This window comes from Triticum dicoccoides, chromosome 3A (assembly GCF_002162155.2).
Source record: "Triticum dicoccoides isolate Atlit2015 ecotype Zavitan chromosome 3A, WEW_v2.0, whole genome shotgun sequence".
Lineage (NCBI taxonomy): Eukaryota > Viridiplantae > Streptophyta > Magnoliopsida > Poales > Poaceae > Triticum > Triticum dicoccoides.
The window spans coordinates 642870672-642888121 of record NC_041384.1 but is presented as its reverse complement, the minus strand read 5'-3'; the positions used below and the strand labels follow the sequence as shown (position 1 = coordinate 642888121).

The window sequence follows — 17450 nt, the reverse complement described above, 5'->3', positions numbered from 1 at the left end:
GACAAAGGGAATTGCATACAGGGTTTGATCGAATCCTCGACATAGTGGTTCATCCGATGACAACATCGAGGAGCATGTGGGAGCCATCATGGGTATCCAGATCCCGCTGATGGTTATTGACTGAGAGCGTCTCAGTCATGTCTGCATGTCTCCCGAACCCGTAGGGTCTACACACTTAAGGTTCGGTGACGCTAGGGTTATGAAGATATGTATATGCAGAAACCCGAATGTTGTTCGGAGTCCCGGATGAGATCCCGGACGTCACGAGGAGTTCCGGAATGGTCCGGAGGTAAAGAATTATATATAGGAAGTGCTATTTCGGGCATCGGGACAAGTTTCGGGGTTATCGGTATTGTACCGGGACCACCGGAAGGGTCCCGGGGGTCCACCGGGTGGGGCCACCTGTCCCGTGGGGCCACTGGGCTGTAGGGGGTGCGCCTTGGCCATCATGGGCCAAGGGCACCAGCCCCTATAGGCCCATGCGCCTAGGGTTTCCCCCTAGGAGGAGTCCTAGTGGTGGAAGGCACCCCTAGGTGCCTTGGGGGGGGGGGAGGGAAACCTCCCCTAGGCCGCCGCCCCCCCTAGTAGATCTCATCTACTAGGGCCGGCGCCCCCCCTTGGCACCCTTATATATAGTGGGGGAGAGGAGGGACTTCATACACCAGCCCCTGGCGCCTCCACCTCCCCCCGTTACGTCTCTCCCTCGTAGTCTCGGCGAAGCCCTGCTGCTGTGACGCCCTGCATCCACCACCACGCCGTCGTGCTGCTGGATCTTCATCAACCTCTCCTTCCCCTTGCTGGATCAAGAAGGAGGAGACGTCTCCCGTCCCGTACGTGTGTTGAACGCGGAGGTGCCGTCCGTTCGGCGCTGGTCATCGGTGATTTGGATCACATCGAGTACGACTACATCATCACCTTGCAAGCTTCCGCACGCGATCTACAAGTGGTATGTAGATGCAAACTCTCTCCCTAGACTCGTTGCTTAGATGAACTCATAGATGGATCTTGGTGAAACCGTAGGAAAAATTTTAATTTTCTGCAACGTTCCCCAACACCTTGGTGTCTTCACAACTCGGTGCCCTCAAGTACTCCACCCCATAGATCTTAATCACAGCTTGTGTGTATCTCCAAACGACCTCCAGGATTGGATCTTCCACAATGCGGACATAGTCATCAATGGTGTCGGCCAAACACCCATAGGCAAGCACTCGAGCATCTACGACACACTTCATCAATGTGCTCACACTTATATCCTCTGATGCACCTCGCCTCAGTTTAAACCATGCATCATGCTTCTCTACAACTTTTTCAATGGTGGAGAAGAGGCTTCAGTGCATCCGAAAATCGACGAAAAAATACTTCTCCGTATAGGTTGCATTGTGGCTGAAGTAATCCTTCATCAGCTCGACATGACCCTCTTCTCTATCTCGATTGATGTACAAAAGGACGAACTATGATCCCGGTCTCTTACTTCTCCGGCTAGGTTGCATTGTGGCTAAAGTAACCCTTCATCAGCTTGGCGTGACCCTCTTCTCTATCTCGATTGATGTTAAAAGGCCAAACTATGATCCTAGTCTCAGTCATTGAAAGTCCTCGTTACTGATCATGGTCATGGCCATTTTGAAATCATCATCTTCTTCTTCCTCCTCGTTCGATGAAGAGTTGTCGAAGAACATCTCCCTCAACCTCTTCATCTAGACTATGCAATTTTTTTGTTGAATTTGATTGTAAAAACATCAAAGCATAATGAAAATAGCTAAAAGAATGCACCTAATCAATTCGTCAAACACTTTGAGGGCAGAGGAGGTGAGAGCCTCGGTGAGTCGATGCTGGAGTTAGGGGTAGACGGCAGGTCTGCGAGACGACCAACAGTAGACGTTGTGGCTTCAAGGAGGAAGATTCCCCTCAAACCGATCCCCGGATGATGACAAAGTTCGCCGGTCTTGCCGTGATAATGGCGCTGCCAAGCTCCTCGACGGGTCCTCTACATCATCTCTATCGTCCGCCAGCTTCGTATTGGAAGAAACGAAGCTCCTCGATTGGGTTTTCTCGTCCACGAGATCGAGGTGACGACGAGTTAGATATCGGTAGATTCCAGCAAAGGCGGATGGGAACCAAATCAAAGTGGGGTAGGAGGGGCAGTGGAAGCTACGGGCCGGCGGGGAGCCGGAATTTATCCTGAGAAACAGTGTCAGTCGAGTATATTTGAGGGCCAGCCGAGCCGTTGCTTAATTTTTTTAAGGAGTTAGCTAGATAAAAGTTTGGCTAAATCGGGTTTAACTCTTCAAAACAAAAAATATATAAGAAGTTAAAGCTTTTTAAGGGATCTACTACGAGAGATGCTCTCACAAGGACATGGCGAATTGATCATGCCTATGTTTTAAGAATTTTGTGTGTGTGTGTGTGTGTTTGAAAGAAAGAACTTTCCATTAACCAACGGGTGCAGCAAAGTCGCTAGCAACCAAGTCTAAAACAAAACCTGGCATGTGATCCAACCAAACAGTGGATGGCACAGCCGCATGATAACCATACTGCGCTATGGAATTACACACTCTCGGGCAAAAAACAAATTCATAAGAATCAAAGTGAAGAATACAACTACTTCTGGCTTCATGGAACAGGACTCCAAGCTCAGCACTATCGTAGTCACCAGAGTGGAGAGCTTGTACCAAGGACAGAGAATCGGACTCCAGCATGATATGATGAACACCAGCATTGCTCGCCCCCTCGATTGCAGCTAGACACGCCTCTGCTTCAGCCTGTAGAGCATTTTTGACATGCGTAAACTTTCCCGCCCCTGCCGCAATAAGCTCGCCCTCGTCAGATCGCAGAACATATCCGTACGCCCCATCGCGTGCATCCTGCTTAAAAGCCGCATCGAAATTAACTTTGACAAAGTCCCTTCTTGGAGGTTCCCATCTTGTAGCAGGAGTATCAATTCGGATCTGTGGAAGGACAACAGGAGCAAAATCTAGCAGGTGCCTTTGGACCATAGAGGTAACCTCGCTTGCAGACCAAGCTTTCTCACCGGCATAAATTTTATTGCGGGTCGTCCAGCAATCCCACAACAAAACGGCCACCTGACACTGAACTTCAGCTGATAAGGAACAGACTGCCTCAACGACAACTACGGCATTTGGTTTTTCCATGAGCTGCAATCTGATCTCTTCCAAATTCATTTGCCGCCACACCTGTTTGACAAATTTGCACCGAAGAAAAATATGGCCTCCGTCCTCATCCAGCCGCATACACACTGGGCATCGAGTGTCTAGCTCAACATGTTTACGTTTGATGTTCATAAGTGTTGGAAGACTATCATGGGCAAGCCGTCATAAAAAGATCCGCACCTTAGCAGGAAGTTTCAAAGCCCATAACTTATTCCGTCTAGAGACCTGCAACCCTGTGTTTCCTGAAGTACTAGCATCCCTGTAATTTTGTGTGTTTTTGTTATACCTATGTTTTAACAATTTTGCGAATGTCGTGAAAAAGAAAAAAGAACTCTGTGAATCAAATCAAAGAGACCTTAAAGTAGACATGGCTAGAAGTAGCTAGTAGCATAGGTCGAACTTTGATGAATTCGATCGGAGCGGTACGTGCACCGACGGAGCAACCACAGTAGGAAACTTGCCGCCCCACGCGCCAAGCAATCTTCAATCTTGCGCTCGAAGCGATCGATCTGCAGCGTCCGCCCTCCACGTACTCCTCGACGGCGACCGGCGGGCGGCGACGCATGCATGTTCCGACCATGGCAGCGACGGCACTCGACCCGACCGGTCTCCTCGCCGTGTCACTGCTTCCCCCCGTCGCGGCGCGCCTGGCCGCCCGCGCGCGCCACCGATCAGTCGGCCTCTCGCGCTCGCGCCCGGAGGCCGACGTGCCGCGAAGGTGACCGGCCGGCGGCCGCTTGGCCAATTTCCACGGATTCTTGGAGGGCTCTCACGATCCGGCCACAGTTTCCGCGTGTGGTTCGGCTGCTGGGTCCTCTTCGTCTTCGATCGGCGCCCGCGGCGTCGCTCTCTCCCGCACAGTCGCCGTACGTACGGACCCGGTTACAGCGAAACGACGAGAGGAAGTTTCGGCTCCGTGTGAATGGATGCATCTCTTTCGTGTCTCGTCATGTCTCTAAGCGATAGTGGCATAGTGCACGTCTTTTTTGGCTGCTGCTTTGTGCTTGATGGACAGTCAGAAAGGTGCCACTGTCGATTTACGTCTTGGAATCAACGCGTAGCATGATTTTTCTGTGGACTTGCGCGAAATTCTCGAGAATTTCTTAGGCTCCAAACGATAATGATGGCAGCCGGCTCCATTCCTCTTGTGAAACCCTTCCTGGTTAGCCTCTTTGAACTGGATTGAAGAAATTTCATTCACAATTCCTATGTTTTGTAGTAATCATGTACACAAATTGCACTTATTTTAGATCGGAGGGAGTACCTCCATTTCGTGCTATGTACTAACATCTAAGAGCATTGACATTCGGACTTGGCAAATTGGACCCTTCAAGCACCCGCAAACGTGACCGGACGCGGTCATGGACAGTGACCCGTCTCGCCTTAAATTTGCTCTTATGCGTCCAAGTCTCTCATATTTCATCCACCAGATCCATACAAACCATACAAAATAAATCTACTACCTCCGTCCTGATTTATTGGTCTCTATTGTATTTTATGTCAAATTTTGATCATACATTTAACTAACAAAATGCTAATGCATGTCATAAAAAATAATATCATTGAAAATTATGTTCAAATACGAATCCAACAATATAATTTTTTGTGACATGTATTAACATTTTGTTAGTTAAACTTTGGTCAAATTTTGGCACAAAAATATAAAAGGGACCAATAAATCAGAACGGAGGTGGTACATACTGCGACACGCTAGCTACGATCATCGTCGGAGTTGTCCATGACGTCGGTGTCGAGCGCCGGCTGGACGAGCGCGTAGGAGGGCTCCGGCTCCTCCTCTTCCTCCTCCTCCTCCTCCTCATCCATGTACGCGAGCAACTCGTCGACTTCCGCGGCGTGCTCCGCCTCCATCTCCTGTCGACGACGACGTCTGGCCTTCGCATCCGACTCCAAGCTGGCCTGCTGCTCCGCCTGCAGATCGCGTCCCCAGTGTCCCCCAGATTCTCCTCCTCCTCAACCTCATACTCCTTCGGATCCATCGCATACGGAAGTAGCCCCGCGGCGATCCGGGCTTCGCGCCTTGCCCGGATCTGATCAAGGAGCTGCAGCCGGCGCTCCGGAGTTAGATATGGGTAGCTCCTTACCCGGCGGCATGGGGGCATGGCTACTAGTAGTGGCGGGCGGCGAGTGAAAAGTGGCAGCGACGATAGACGGCAGGGGGAAATGTGGACGGGTAGGATTTCAGCGTCGGTGCGGTCTGAAGCTCGTCTTCTTCGTCGGATCAATGGCGCCGCGTGACACCGCCAGCATCAGTCTAACGTGGCGAACATGCCTGGGCGTCCCACGTTTGGACTGGATATGAGAGGCGCCAATCAACCCGGGCATTTGAGCCACGTTTAAGCAATCCGTCAGGGGCGCATTTTTGTGACCGGTTAGTGACCTGGCTGTCCGCCCGGACGTTTGAGGCGGGGTTTGGGTGCCCGGCTGCGGATGCTCTAAATCCTGCGTTTCCTATTCCTGCGTGACACGATAAAGTGATAGAGGCTCTCCCATCAGGCCAGTCCAGCGACCTCTTTCATTCTGTCAATCTACGCTCCAGATCTCCCGAGCTTTCTTTCTTCATCAGCTTCCACCGAATCCGGCACACAGAAAAGGCGCCACCGGCCAATCCAGGCAGAAAGAGACGACGAGAGAGCGTCACCATTTTCGTTCGAGGACGGCGACTGCCACTACCTCACTAGCATGAGCAAACACTATCTTCTAATCCCTCCGGTCACAATCTTATCGGACAAAACACAACACAGCACAGCATCAGAAAGGTACTTCACTGAAAAGAAAGCTACACACCAACAGACAAAGCAAACAAACAAACATGCCCAGTTACACCCCGTTCTGCACGATAAGCATGTCTCATGTCTGATGTCTCTTGAAACTAACGGCAAAGTAATACTTTATTGCCGCGACGCCATCGATGTCTCGACAGCGGCATGTTGGCGCGAAATATAACTGCATTTTTATTCAGCATGTAAAGGAAACGGATGAGAGCGAGTTAGTTACATGTAAGAAGACGTCGTTTATTCAGGCCAAAGAGGCAGAGCTGTCACTTTGTATCCTGTGTTTCCTGCACCTTATTTCTTTCATAGGGAAACTTATGACTGATGAAACCTGGTCGGTTGCAGATTGCAAACCGACACCGGATCGCCTCGCGTCGCATCCAAGGATGCTCCTCTATACATGTCAACCACCTTATTTGTCAGAAACCATGGGTGGTCGGCCTTCTATAGCCGACGAAGCCGAAACCTCGATCGAGCACTCTAGCACTTGAGGTCATTTCATGTCGACGGGTGTTAGCTTCTCCTAACGAATTGGGAGCTGACTGGGTGCACATCTTCTGTTGAGTTCCCTGCACACCCTTTGTCCTCACCAGTTTACTGTTAGGCGTTCGAAGATAAAATTAAATAAGTTGGCTAACATTCATCTTCAGCGGAAGCTTTCACGGTCTTGCGATAACGCGGAAAAAGCATTCGCTTGATCTTCTTTTCAGCTGAACGTTCAGATAACGCCTAAAACCAAAAGTCCGGAAAGGTTATTCTGGATTGCATGGAAAGGCCAGAGGTACTTTGAAAAGTTTAAGCCCAATAACCCACCTGGGCATTGAATGAAAATCGAACGGTCCGAGCTTCCAAGCCAGAAAAGGCTCTGACGTCGATACCAAGACTATCGACACCTATCAAACTTGCATCCTGCAAAATGAATAAGACTGAGCTCTATGAGAAAATCAAATTGAGTCATGAAGGTAGAAACAGCAATGTCACAACCAACATATGGAAAGGTACTGTTATAATCTCACAAAATATAAACAAGGAGAAAATGTCTGTTGATGCCATTTTTTATACTGAAGTATTAAGTTTGGAGCTGTAGGCAAAGCAGAGCTTCTTGTATATAAGAATGATTAGTTTCAGATATTGTACTAGATGTAAATTCACACATATTACCAGGATTAAATTTCAGGTAAAGTATGATAGTTCCACTAGATGTAAATTCATGCATATTACCAGGATTAAATTTCAGGTGAAGTATGATAGTTCAACTCCAAAGTTCAACTATATGCAAATTCACACATATCACCAGGATTAAATTTCAGGCACCGTATTTTTGAGGAATTTTTATTTTTTCAGGAATAAATCAGGTACAGTATGATAGTGCAACTCCAAAGTTCAGTTGATGGTAAGAATTATCCTATTCATCATGCACAATAACCCACTTAGGAGTATCGAAGCTGAGTAAAGCATTACTGAACAGAAACACACCTCTACTGTAAGGCCTTTTTTCCGGCTACAGAGGGACCTTAGAGCCATGGTACACTGATCACTGTTTTCTTTGACGCGTTTTATAATGTCCGAAGCATGATTTGAAAGAAGATCTGGTTCTGCATCTTGAAAGTCTTGTGGATCAATCATAAACTGCAACAATCAACATGATGACTACCAAGCCAAGAAAAATGATGCTGATTATTTACCATTTTCACTTTACAAAGTAATACATCGATTGAAGTATCCTTTACTTGTCAACTGAAAGCATTGGGCTGAAGAGGGATGCTTTACCTGCTTACCATAGACAGAAAACAGCTCAATTGACATCATTTCCAGCTTGTAGATGGTTGAATCAATGCTACTTTCCGTATCGTTGATGTCCGATTTCGATTTATCACCATCTGAATATTCAGTTACTATAAGTTATACAGATGTTCAAGGCAAGTGACTGAATGAAAGATTTAAACTGATCAAATTACCAATTAGGCCATTGGTTCCAGAAGCTGGCCGGGGTTCTCTGTTGTATTCCTCTGTTAGGTTGACTCTTATTAGAACAAATAACTGGATAGAAGCAGATGACTGATAAAAGCAACTACGAGCAAGCTGAGAAGCACCTCTCCAATTAGATGAATAACCATCGGCACTGCATTCAGCACCAAATAAACTCCTCAAATAAGACTCTTCTTCTATAAAAGCAGGTCTCAGGTATCCTACAATAGAGACACCGTTTGATGGATTATCGATCTTCTCCCCATGATTATCATGAACAGCCTGCATAAGAAAAGTGTGCTTAATGTGATTAAGGAATGATGGAGATAAGGTAGTGCTCCATGTGACAATTCAGGCTATGAAATATGCTAGCCAATGCATCTACCATTTACTTTTCCGAAACGGAATGCATCTACTATGTAATAAACTTCTACAGCAAAATTCAGGATAATAGTAAAAAAATAGGTGGAGTTTTGCAGATTTTATTTTGTTCTGCACTTTAAAATGGCATGTTTCAGCAATCCACTCCAGTTTTTGGCGCAGCTTTTATACACCATAGTGACTGACGGAATGCGTATAACAGAGCAACAAAAATATCTATAACTCATTTATGTCTGTCTCTATTCTCCTTTGACTAGCTGAGTGCATATCTTGATTATTATTTTTGTTCCGGTTGACAAAGAGCACGTAGAGAGAAATTTTAGCAAATATTGAATTCTTATACCCTTTTTAGTCTTAATATGCGTCTACCTGATAGGCTAAGATTGTTCTGGGTGTGTTATTTACCTAGGACACCCCCACCCCCACCCCCACTTCCCCTCCATCGCAAGAGAAGGCACTTCGATTTATTTCAGGAGTTGCTTATCACACAGTAAATGTTCAGGACTTACCTTTGTCAAACACTTGGCAAAATATATAGGATGTATTGAACGCATCGTCACTGGCATTCCCCACTCTATAAGAATATCCGTTATTTCTGTGTCAACCTGTGGTATTTCACAGCGGAGAGCATCAATAATGACACGGTTTGTTGTTAATGAGAAAACTGACAGATAATGCCAGCTGAAAGCAGCTACAAACTTTCTTAGTGAACCTTGCTGTCATTATCATGCATGTCCATAGAATCCTCAACGACCACGTGGTCGCTGAAATCACTAGTTACCGCACTAGTTTCACCGATAATGGCACCATCCGTTCCGATCAAAACTGTCTGCAATAAAAATGCCATTTCAACCGTAAGAAAAATATTCTTGCAGCCAAAACGTTGATGCACACTACACTTGAGAATAGCGTTCATGTCAAACAAGATAATATTATGATGACTTCATCACAAAATGCAGACTCAAGAACTAAGTTGACGATGCACCACAGGGTCCTTATAATGCCAACTCAAAATGGAATTTGGAAGACAGTGAACCGTTTTGGCCTGTCAGTAGACCATTGATAATCATATTAAAACATCTGTGCTTGTCAAGAGACACACCGACGGAAAAGGAAACAGAAGTCATCTTACCACAGGGTTGTTTGCATCATCATCTTCCAAGATGTTCCCATCATCAGGTACTTGAAAGAAAATGTCTGTATGCAATTTCGCCAGTGTAAGTGTTAGATGCACAACATGGTAAATGATGAAGATTCTTCTGTAAAATATGTGCTAGCGCACCAAGGAGTTACCTCCATAGTCATCAACAACATACTGAAATTCTGACCAAGAAACATGTCCATGAGGTTCATTATGGACCCTGGCAGGAAATACGAGCAATCCCTTGCTATTTGCCTACGCAAGATGGAAACATTGTCCAGCAAACGATAAGATATTTAGTACAGCAGGGCGGATTTATGTCAGTTATTTACAAATGTATGCTCGGACTTAAGCCAGGGCACTTTATAGTCATTGCTATGCCGAATTAAAACGACCGGATGCACTTAGCAACAAAAGCACTGTTTTGCTATCATAGGTTACCTCTACTACTGTTCTAGCTGTTTCTACATCTGTCAGTGAAATGTCTTTTTTCTTTGGGCGTTCTTTGATTTCTTCAAGAGGATGGTATCCCCGATCTCTCATGTACTTGGAATCTGGCACTGAATCTGAGTAGTCTGCAGCCACACGGACTTTGGAGAGGGATGAATCCTGATCAGTTGCCAACCAGGAAGGCTGAATTGATCCAAAAGTGTTTCGGCATCTAAAACTACAATACATTGTTACATCAGTCAGGTCCAACCAAAAAGCGTCATTTAAGGGAGTAAGTTGAAGCAATGAAGGAGGGAGTGACCTTAAACTTGAGAAGTCATGAAATCTCTGGGCGTGAAATGGGGTTCTGATCCAGTTTATAGTGGCTCCTGCCGACATTGGTAAACTCCAGCGAAGGACAATCTTATGTCTGCGAAAATACACCAATTGGTAACTAAGAAAATCACTGTATAAACATGAAAAAGAAAATAACGAATAAGAGATTATGCAGTAGATATGATTTTTCTTTTACGACAAACGAAATTGTATTTCTTGCAAAACAAAAGTGGCATTAATCGCCAACTTACAAGTAAAAATGGCTAAAGCAGGGACTGAAACAATTAATCAATGGCATGACTAGTCGCAAAGCGAAATGTTAATTCCTTGGGCAAAGGCAAGGTGCACAATCAGCATTCCCCCTTCTCCAGCAGTGATCCCAATTCAGAGTACAGAACAAGCCAACCATCTAGAGCTCCTCAAATCACAGCAGTCTAACAGAGCACAGAACACTGGATACAAATTGGGAGAAAGATGATTTTGAAAAGAATAACAGAGCACAGAACAGTGGATACGAATTGGGAGAAAAGGGATTTTGAAAAGAAAATTCAACAATTCATGTAAATCCAATAAAAGTGTCAGCATTCCTCCTCCCAACTGCAATTCTACATGTCCCCGAAGAAAAGAGCCACTCTGAATTGTGCGAATTGCCGCTCACACTAACCAGCAGCACAGTCCGCAAATTCTATTTTTTGTTTTGGTCCCTTCAATCCATAACCCTAGTTCCTGAACGCCTCGCTTTTTGGTGGGGCCTAGCGGATCAAGAACACTGGCAAAACTGAAGCCGCTGCCGCACGCAGCACAAAATCGCACGCTCCAACACAGAAGTGACTCGACCAAATCCTCCAGCGTGAACCAGGAGCTGCAGTGAACGCTCACGTCTTCAGGAAACAGTTGCACCGATGAAGAGACAGCCATCTGGCGGCCGCCTCCGCTCATCCCCTGTTCCTCCGACGGCGATAGAAATAAGATTACTTCTGTTCTCCTCCTCCTGAGAGCAGTTCTTTGACACCACCGCCGTCCCCCGAGATCACGCAGACAGACGCTGGTCGCGACCAATATTAATTGGAGGGGAAAAAAAGAGAGAGAGAATAGCAGCACGCACCTTCACCTCGCCAGCAAGCCGCGGTGGGATGGTTTGGTCCCTGAGACCCAAAGCAGGGACACGGAGAGGGCAGGATCGGAGGAAAATACGGGACGGAGGCGGCGAGGCCGGCGACTCGCTCGCTCTCTCGAGCAGCCCCGGCACGGCGGAACCCGGGCGGATCACGGCGGCGAAGAGTGACGGTGGCTGGCTGCAGAACACGGCCTTGGCGAGCCGCGAGGAGCCTATTTTCTCTCCTCTGTTTCCTCTGCCCCTTTCCTCCCTCTCGCCGTGCGCTTTCAGGCGTGGGGCAGCGGCACCACGGGAGGGCCCTTTTGGTAATTTGAGTTTATTATAAGTTTTTTTTTTGCCGCTGTGCTGACTGCTGACCCAAGTTCCAAACCAATTTTTTTATGTTCCCAGCTGCAGATTCTTCTCTCTTTGAAACTGCAGATTCTTGTGTATGTCTCTCTTGTTTTCTGAATGTTTTTTTGTTTTGTTTCTGAATGCAACGCACAGCGGCAGTGAGATGTTTTCGGTCCGGTTGGGGTTGGTGAGGAGTGGATCTCGAGGGTAATTTCCGCATTTAAAGTGTACTGCGCTGGCCCCACTGCTGCTAAAATGAGCGAGTGAATGATGTTGGCAGGGACACTTTGGGCGGCTCACGCTTTAATTATTCTAAAGATCACATGTGTTGGCGGTTTTGGCACACAACTCTACGTACAACTCCCCGCAAAACAAAACACAAAATTCCACTCCATTTCCTTCGATTTTTCTTGCCAAATCCCGTCAAATTCCTACGTATTAACATCACTTGGCAGTAGAAGAACTGTGTAGGAGTAGTTTTTTAGAGGAAAACGGAAATTGGCAGGGTCTCACTCATCATGCAGCATGTTGGTGTTGGGCGATAAGCCTCGTGCGCAGCGGATGAAGGATGTATGGATGGCATTCGAGTGAGAAGATACCCGAGATAGGAGAGCATCTTCTATTGCACTATGCGCATGCATGTCAGTTGGGATGGGATGGGATGGGATGGGATGGGATGGGATGGACGTGTGCCATGTGTCGTACCTAGCCTGAGACCTCCAATCGCATCGCAGGAGCGGCCGGGGAATATGTCTTCCATGTTGTACCATTCCGTTGGCATCAAAGTTTGGGCCTCCGGGCGGAAGGAATCTGCAACGCCAGCCTCACGCTCCTGATCGGCTGGATTATCAGGCGAGGAACAAGACATTTTCCACAGCTGCAACCTATTTTTGCATCAGAAAACTTTCCGTTTTGCTAGTATTTAATTGGTATGTTTGTATCCTCGCTTTTTGTTTGGGAAAATGACGTGTAGGGCCATGTGTTTTGGTTAAGGTCACCCGTAGTGTGGGGACATGTACATCTACATATACTGCCGTGCCGCCAACAGTATGACACGGCCCATGCGATGTGAGAGAGACGCTCACGCTCATGCTCCGAGCAAGCAAGCAACGCTCTTGTACGATACTCCAGCACTTGCTGTTACAAACAACAAGCTTCGAGCACTCACCGATTTTGCCACTCTCATTCCCATTTGATGTGTGGCGTCGAGCCATGACGACGTAGTACTGTGTTTAAACATAAACACACAGTACTACATCGTCCCGTTGGCTAGTCGGCTGAGGTAGCTGCCAGCCCATTCGAGTTTGAGTCTCGACTTCTATAAAAAAATGCCAACGAAAGTTAGCCTTTGGGCTATTTTTTTTAACATAAACTAGGCAGGCAGGCAGGACACGTATGTTTTGCACCAGACGGCAAACGACCTTTTTCAGTTTCTACTACTCGCTGTCGCTGACGACGCAAAATCGTGAATCGTGCCGTGCGGCGGGCGCTGAGCGCCTTGCACCGGCACCGAAATGGAAAGCCAACCGCCGGCGCCGTGCACGGCGTCGTCGTCACTCGTCACTGCCCGCCGCTCACGAGGTGGCCCAGACGGCCCAGCCCATAATATACACGTGCGGACCATCTACGGCCCAAGCCCACCCAAACTGGCCCGGGCCTTCTCTCCGTCCCCGACGCCGCCACGCCAGGCTCTGCTGCCCGCAGACCCTGACCGGAGCGGACCGCCGGCCGTCCGCCAACTCCGGCGGTAAATTCTCGCTCAGAGACCGCCGCTTCCGTGGTCGCCGTCATCAATCTGCGGTGGTTTACTGCAGCCAGGTCAGTCCCCGGGCTACTCGTTCCTCTCGGCACAATCTGCGTAGGTCTCCCCCCTTCGTCGCCTGTACACGAACAATCGATGGTAGACAGATACCGCGAATTCCAGCAGGAGGATAAACTACTGCCGTTGAGCAGTCGAGCGCTGTTCTTGTTGTTTACCCCCGTTTAGCAGCCGAAATTTCTCTGAAAAACCGCCGTTGTCCACTGAAGAAATGTGCCTTGCGGGCTTGCGGCGCGTGGTTGGGTCATGGATCCTGTGATTTTATTTTACGTAAGAACTGCGCTGCGCTGATTTACTGGTGATATTATGCTTCCCCTGAGGCTGAGATGATGCTGACCGGTAGTGACTCGTGAGCGCACTCTATTCCAAGCTCGGGTTTTCCAACTTTTGATTACTGAACTGAATTTGAGCCATAGAATTTCACGGTGGAGAAGCCCCCCCTGGATTCGTTCTACTCCTGGAGTATCTTGGATAGATGCCGCGGCATAAAGCATGGAACGAAACTGGAATAAGTGGAGTGGCCAGTCAAGCCACATCATCTCTCTATTTTTGTTCCAGTTTCTCGAGAAAGAAATGCACAGTAGAAAATATTTTAGGGATGTAAAGGAAACCTCCGCCGTATATTGGATTGAAAATAGAACAGTGATATACTAAGAAAAGCTCATAGTACAACTTATGGTTACATTGCTGGAATAGCTCTAGGAAACAAAGGGAAAGCTGAAACAACACTGATACTTGGGTAAATAATACTCCCTCCGTCCGGAAATACTTGTCATTGAAATAGATGTATCTAGATGTATTTTAGTTTTAGATACATCCATTTTCATCCATTTTGATGACAAGTATTTCCGGACGGAGGGAGTATTAGAGACTGAGATCCACAGCTGAAAACTCCAGCTGCGGTGCTTCTTCATCTTGAGATAGTCTTCAACTCTTCTGTTTATTCTTCCCACGTCTCATCCTGAAAAGAGATGGGTCAAGCGATATGGTTAACATGTCCCGTGACTATACTTTGGGAACCTATTTACTTGACAGTCATCTAACCAATGCAGTCTTTTTATGTTGAGTTTATGTAACTATCTTGAAAGTTTAAACTCTGTATTACAGCAATTCAAATTCAAAGAGATTATATACATTATGTAAAATTTTGAATGGTATTGCCACATAAAAGCCCACCAGGAAACTTACATTTCGAGAAATCCTTCCTTGATGCTCATGACAGGCGATTCGGTGGTGGCGGGGATTGGTGGGAGTTCATAAGTGATGGTGGTGGAGAGCTGTAGTGGTGCAGAGGCTGTGGAGATGTTGAAGGAACTGGTGGCGCTTTTGCATGAGGAAGCTGAATCGGTGGTGGTGAGGATTGGTAAGAGCTCAGATATGGTGGTGGAGAGCTGTAGGGGTAAAGAGGCTGTGGAGATATTGATGCTGATGGTGGAGAGCCATAGGGGTAAAGAGGCTGTGGAGATGTTGAAGAAACTTGTGGCGATTTTACATGAGGAAGCTGAATCGGTGGTGGTGGGGATTGGTACGAGTTCAGATATGGTGGTGGAGAGCTGTAGGGGTAAAGAGGCTGTGGTGATATTGATGCTGGTGGCTGATTAGCATGAGGAACATTTGGTTGTAGATGTTTTGGTGGTACAGGTGGAGAATATTGGTAAGGTGGGGGTGAAGATCCATAGTTAGATGGAGGTCGAGAGTTATAATGGCGAGGAGGCGCTGGTGACAATGGTAGAAGAGGCGACTTGTAGTTGTACGGAGGTGGGGACTGCAGGTATGGCAGCGGTGGAGCTACGTGGCTGTTTGGAGGTGGGGAGTTGTAGTAGTATGGAGGTGGTAAATACTTGTGGGTTGGTGTTGGATTGTTAGATGTTGGTGGAGCTTGGTAGTTGTTTGATGGGGGTGGCGAAGAGTAGAAGTTCTGGGGAGGTGATGGATACTGATACGATGGAGGTGGAAACTTGTTTGAAGGAGGTGGTGAATGCTGGTGCAGTAATGGTGGGGATTTGTAGTTGGATGGAGGTGAGGCATGGTATGGGAGTGGCTGTGAATTAGATGGATACATCGATGGTAGAATGTGAGGTTTTGAACATCCAGCAAATGTTTTCTTTGATCCAAATGCCATTACTTGGTTGGCTTGGAGAACCACTTCTTCATTGGACTTTGAGTAAACGCTAACTCCAGAGAGATTTAACTCCATGGGCACATTGCAGTCAGATCCTCCTGCTGCTGCATGGAGCTCAACCTTGCACGAGTCAGCCCCAAAGGTGCTGCTAAGTGGCAACCCGGTAATGGCCACACTGTATTTGCCATTGCTTTCGGTGTAGCCAAATCTCACTATTGCTTGGTCATTGGCCTGGCAAGTGACCTTGACCATGGCTCCTGCACCAGATAATGATAAAAAGTATTTAGTTGCAGTATGAAATGCTGAAAGACATTTAGGAAGAATGAACAATTTGTAAAACATCATCCATCTTCTAAGTAGTTTTTCTCTTCGATGAATTTAGCTACAATTTGGGTTCACGGTCCATCATGGTATTAGTCGCATATCCATATATGTGTATCCTCGGTCTACTGTACTTTGGCCTACCTGGTAGCAACTTTAACTTGATGTTTTTATTTAAGCAAGAATGTATAGGCTTCTATAAAACACTAACAATGCCCTGTACCAAAGGAAATGTGCAGATCCTTCTTGTGCAGACTTTGGAAGATTCTCTTTTTGTAAATATAGCAGATAATAATGATAACCAAGCTCAAATTTTTCCTCTAGCCATGTTCTTGGATCTTCTGTATGATATGCTTGAATACATTTTCTTGTCACCAAGTAGTGTTTAAGCCAGAAAACTATGAACAAGAAGAAACTCGACGTATTTCCAAGCTGACTGCATTAACGTGCTTAGATAAAGAGAACTGCAAATAACCAAAATTTTACCTTCCAGGTGCTCCTTCCCATGCGATTCTTCTGGGTGTGCCTCATTGAAGCATCTATAGCAGTATGCTTTGCCTATCACCTTAATGATAGGAGCATACGTTGGCGATGCTGAAAGAGAAGGTGGTGGCAAGCTTCTGGCTGCCTCACTGAGCATTGCAAAGGCAACCAGCACGGCTAAGACCAGCCATAGCTGACCCTTTGGCTGGTGTCCAACGCTTACTTTCATGGCTGGACAGTGCTTTCTCAAGTGAGAGGAGGAGATGGGAGAATGTGAATGATTTTGGCTTTGGTATGGATGGGTATTTATAATGTTCAGGGTGGCACTTGGCAGGGTCTCTGGGGAAGCAGGTGGAGCTGGTAAGGTAGTATGGCCATTTGAGTGATTAGAGCCTGTACTTCCCTAAAAAAAATTAGAGCATGTACTTTGTCAACCACTTGATTTCAGGGAAGAAATGTGGAATTTAGTTATGATTTATGATAACCTTTGGTGGTTGGAGTATGCGTATATAAATCTGCTTGTATGTTATTTCAGAGAATTACTATTGTAGATTTTGAAGTAATCGCAGATACACAATTATGTTAGCCATGAAAACTTTCACCGGCCTGATGCACATATTTATTCAGTTGCTTGTAAATCCTCAAGGGTCTTTGTACACATCTTTTGCAGTTTATCCTGCATACTGAATTCATCTCACCTGAATGTAAAAGAGCAGAGCAGTTTTGTATTTTTTTTCTACTCCCTCCGTTCACTTTTATAAGTCGTTTCAGACAAGTGAAATTGAGCTGTTTTGCACAATGTCTGAAATGTCTACAAAGCCTTATAAAAGTGAACAGAGGGAGTATTTATCTTAGAAAAGTTCATGTTTCATAGTACTCGATAGCATAAACTGGAAGTTTGTGATGGAAATTTTCCTATGTTTCTTTTAGAAATATTCAACCTGAATTGTGTAAACTCGGTGTCTTCGAAGGTATATCATTTATCAGCTCTGACCACGGTAGATCGAGGTGGTGAATTTATTTTTATTTTTATTTTTTGCC

The 17450-nt window shown here is 46.4% G+C and overlaps 2 protein-coding genes across 2 annotated transcripts; both read right to left on the bottom strand.

The window, feature by feature from the left end:
- Positions 1 to 6058: 6058 nt before the first annotated feature.
- On the bottom strand, positions 6059 to 11584 carry LOC119269849 (uncharacterized protein At3g49140-like). Its single transcript, XM_037551772.1, has 13 exons — positions 11320 to 11584; positions 10201 to 10308; positions 9891 to 10116; positions 9602 to 9704; positions 9441 to 9505; positions 9021 to 9137; positions 8818 to 8913; positions 8053 to 8209; positions 7918 to 7968; positions 7730 to 7839; positions 7436 to 7588; positions 6773 to 6868; positions 6059 to 6688 (listed from the first exon to the last, which is right to left on the bottom strand). The coding sequence occupies exons 2-13, from the start codon at positions 10275 to 10277 to the stop codon at positions 6593 to 6595; spliced, it is 1347 nt and encodes a 448-aa protein (XP_037407669.1). The 5' UTR covers positions 10278 to 10308; positions 11320 to 11584; the 3' UTR covers positions 6059 to 6592.
- Positions 11585 to 14084: 2500 nt separating this feature from the next.
- LOC119269848 (extensin-1-like) lies at positions 14085 to 16638 on the bottom strand. The gene is made up of 3 exons (XM_037551771.1): positions 16413 to 16638; positions 14672 to 15862; positions 14085 to 14444 (listed from the first exon to the last, which is right to left on the bottom strand). Exons 1-2 carry the CDS (start codon positions 16636 to 16638, stop codon positions 14697 to 14699), a joined length of 1392 nt encoding a protein of 463 aa, XP_037407668.1. The 3' UTR covers positions 14085 to 14444; positions 14672 to 14696.
- Between the last annotated feature and the right edge of the window lie 812 nt (positions 16639 to 17450).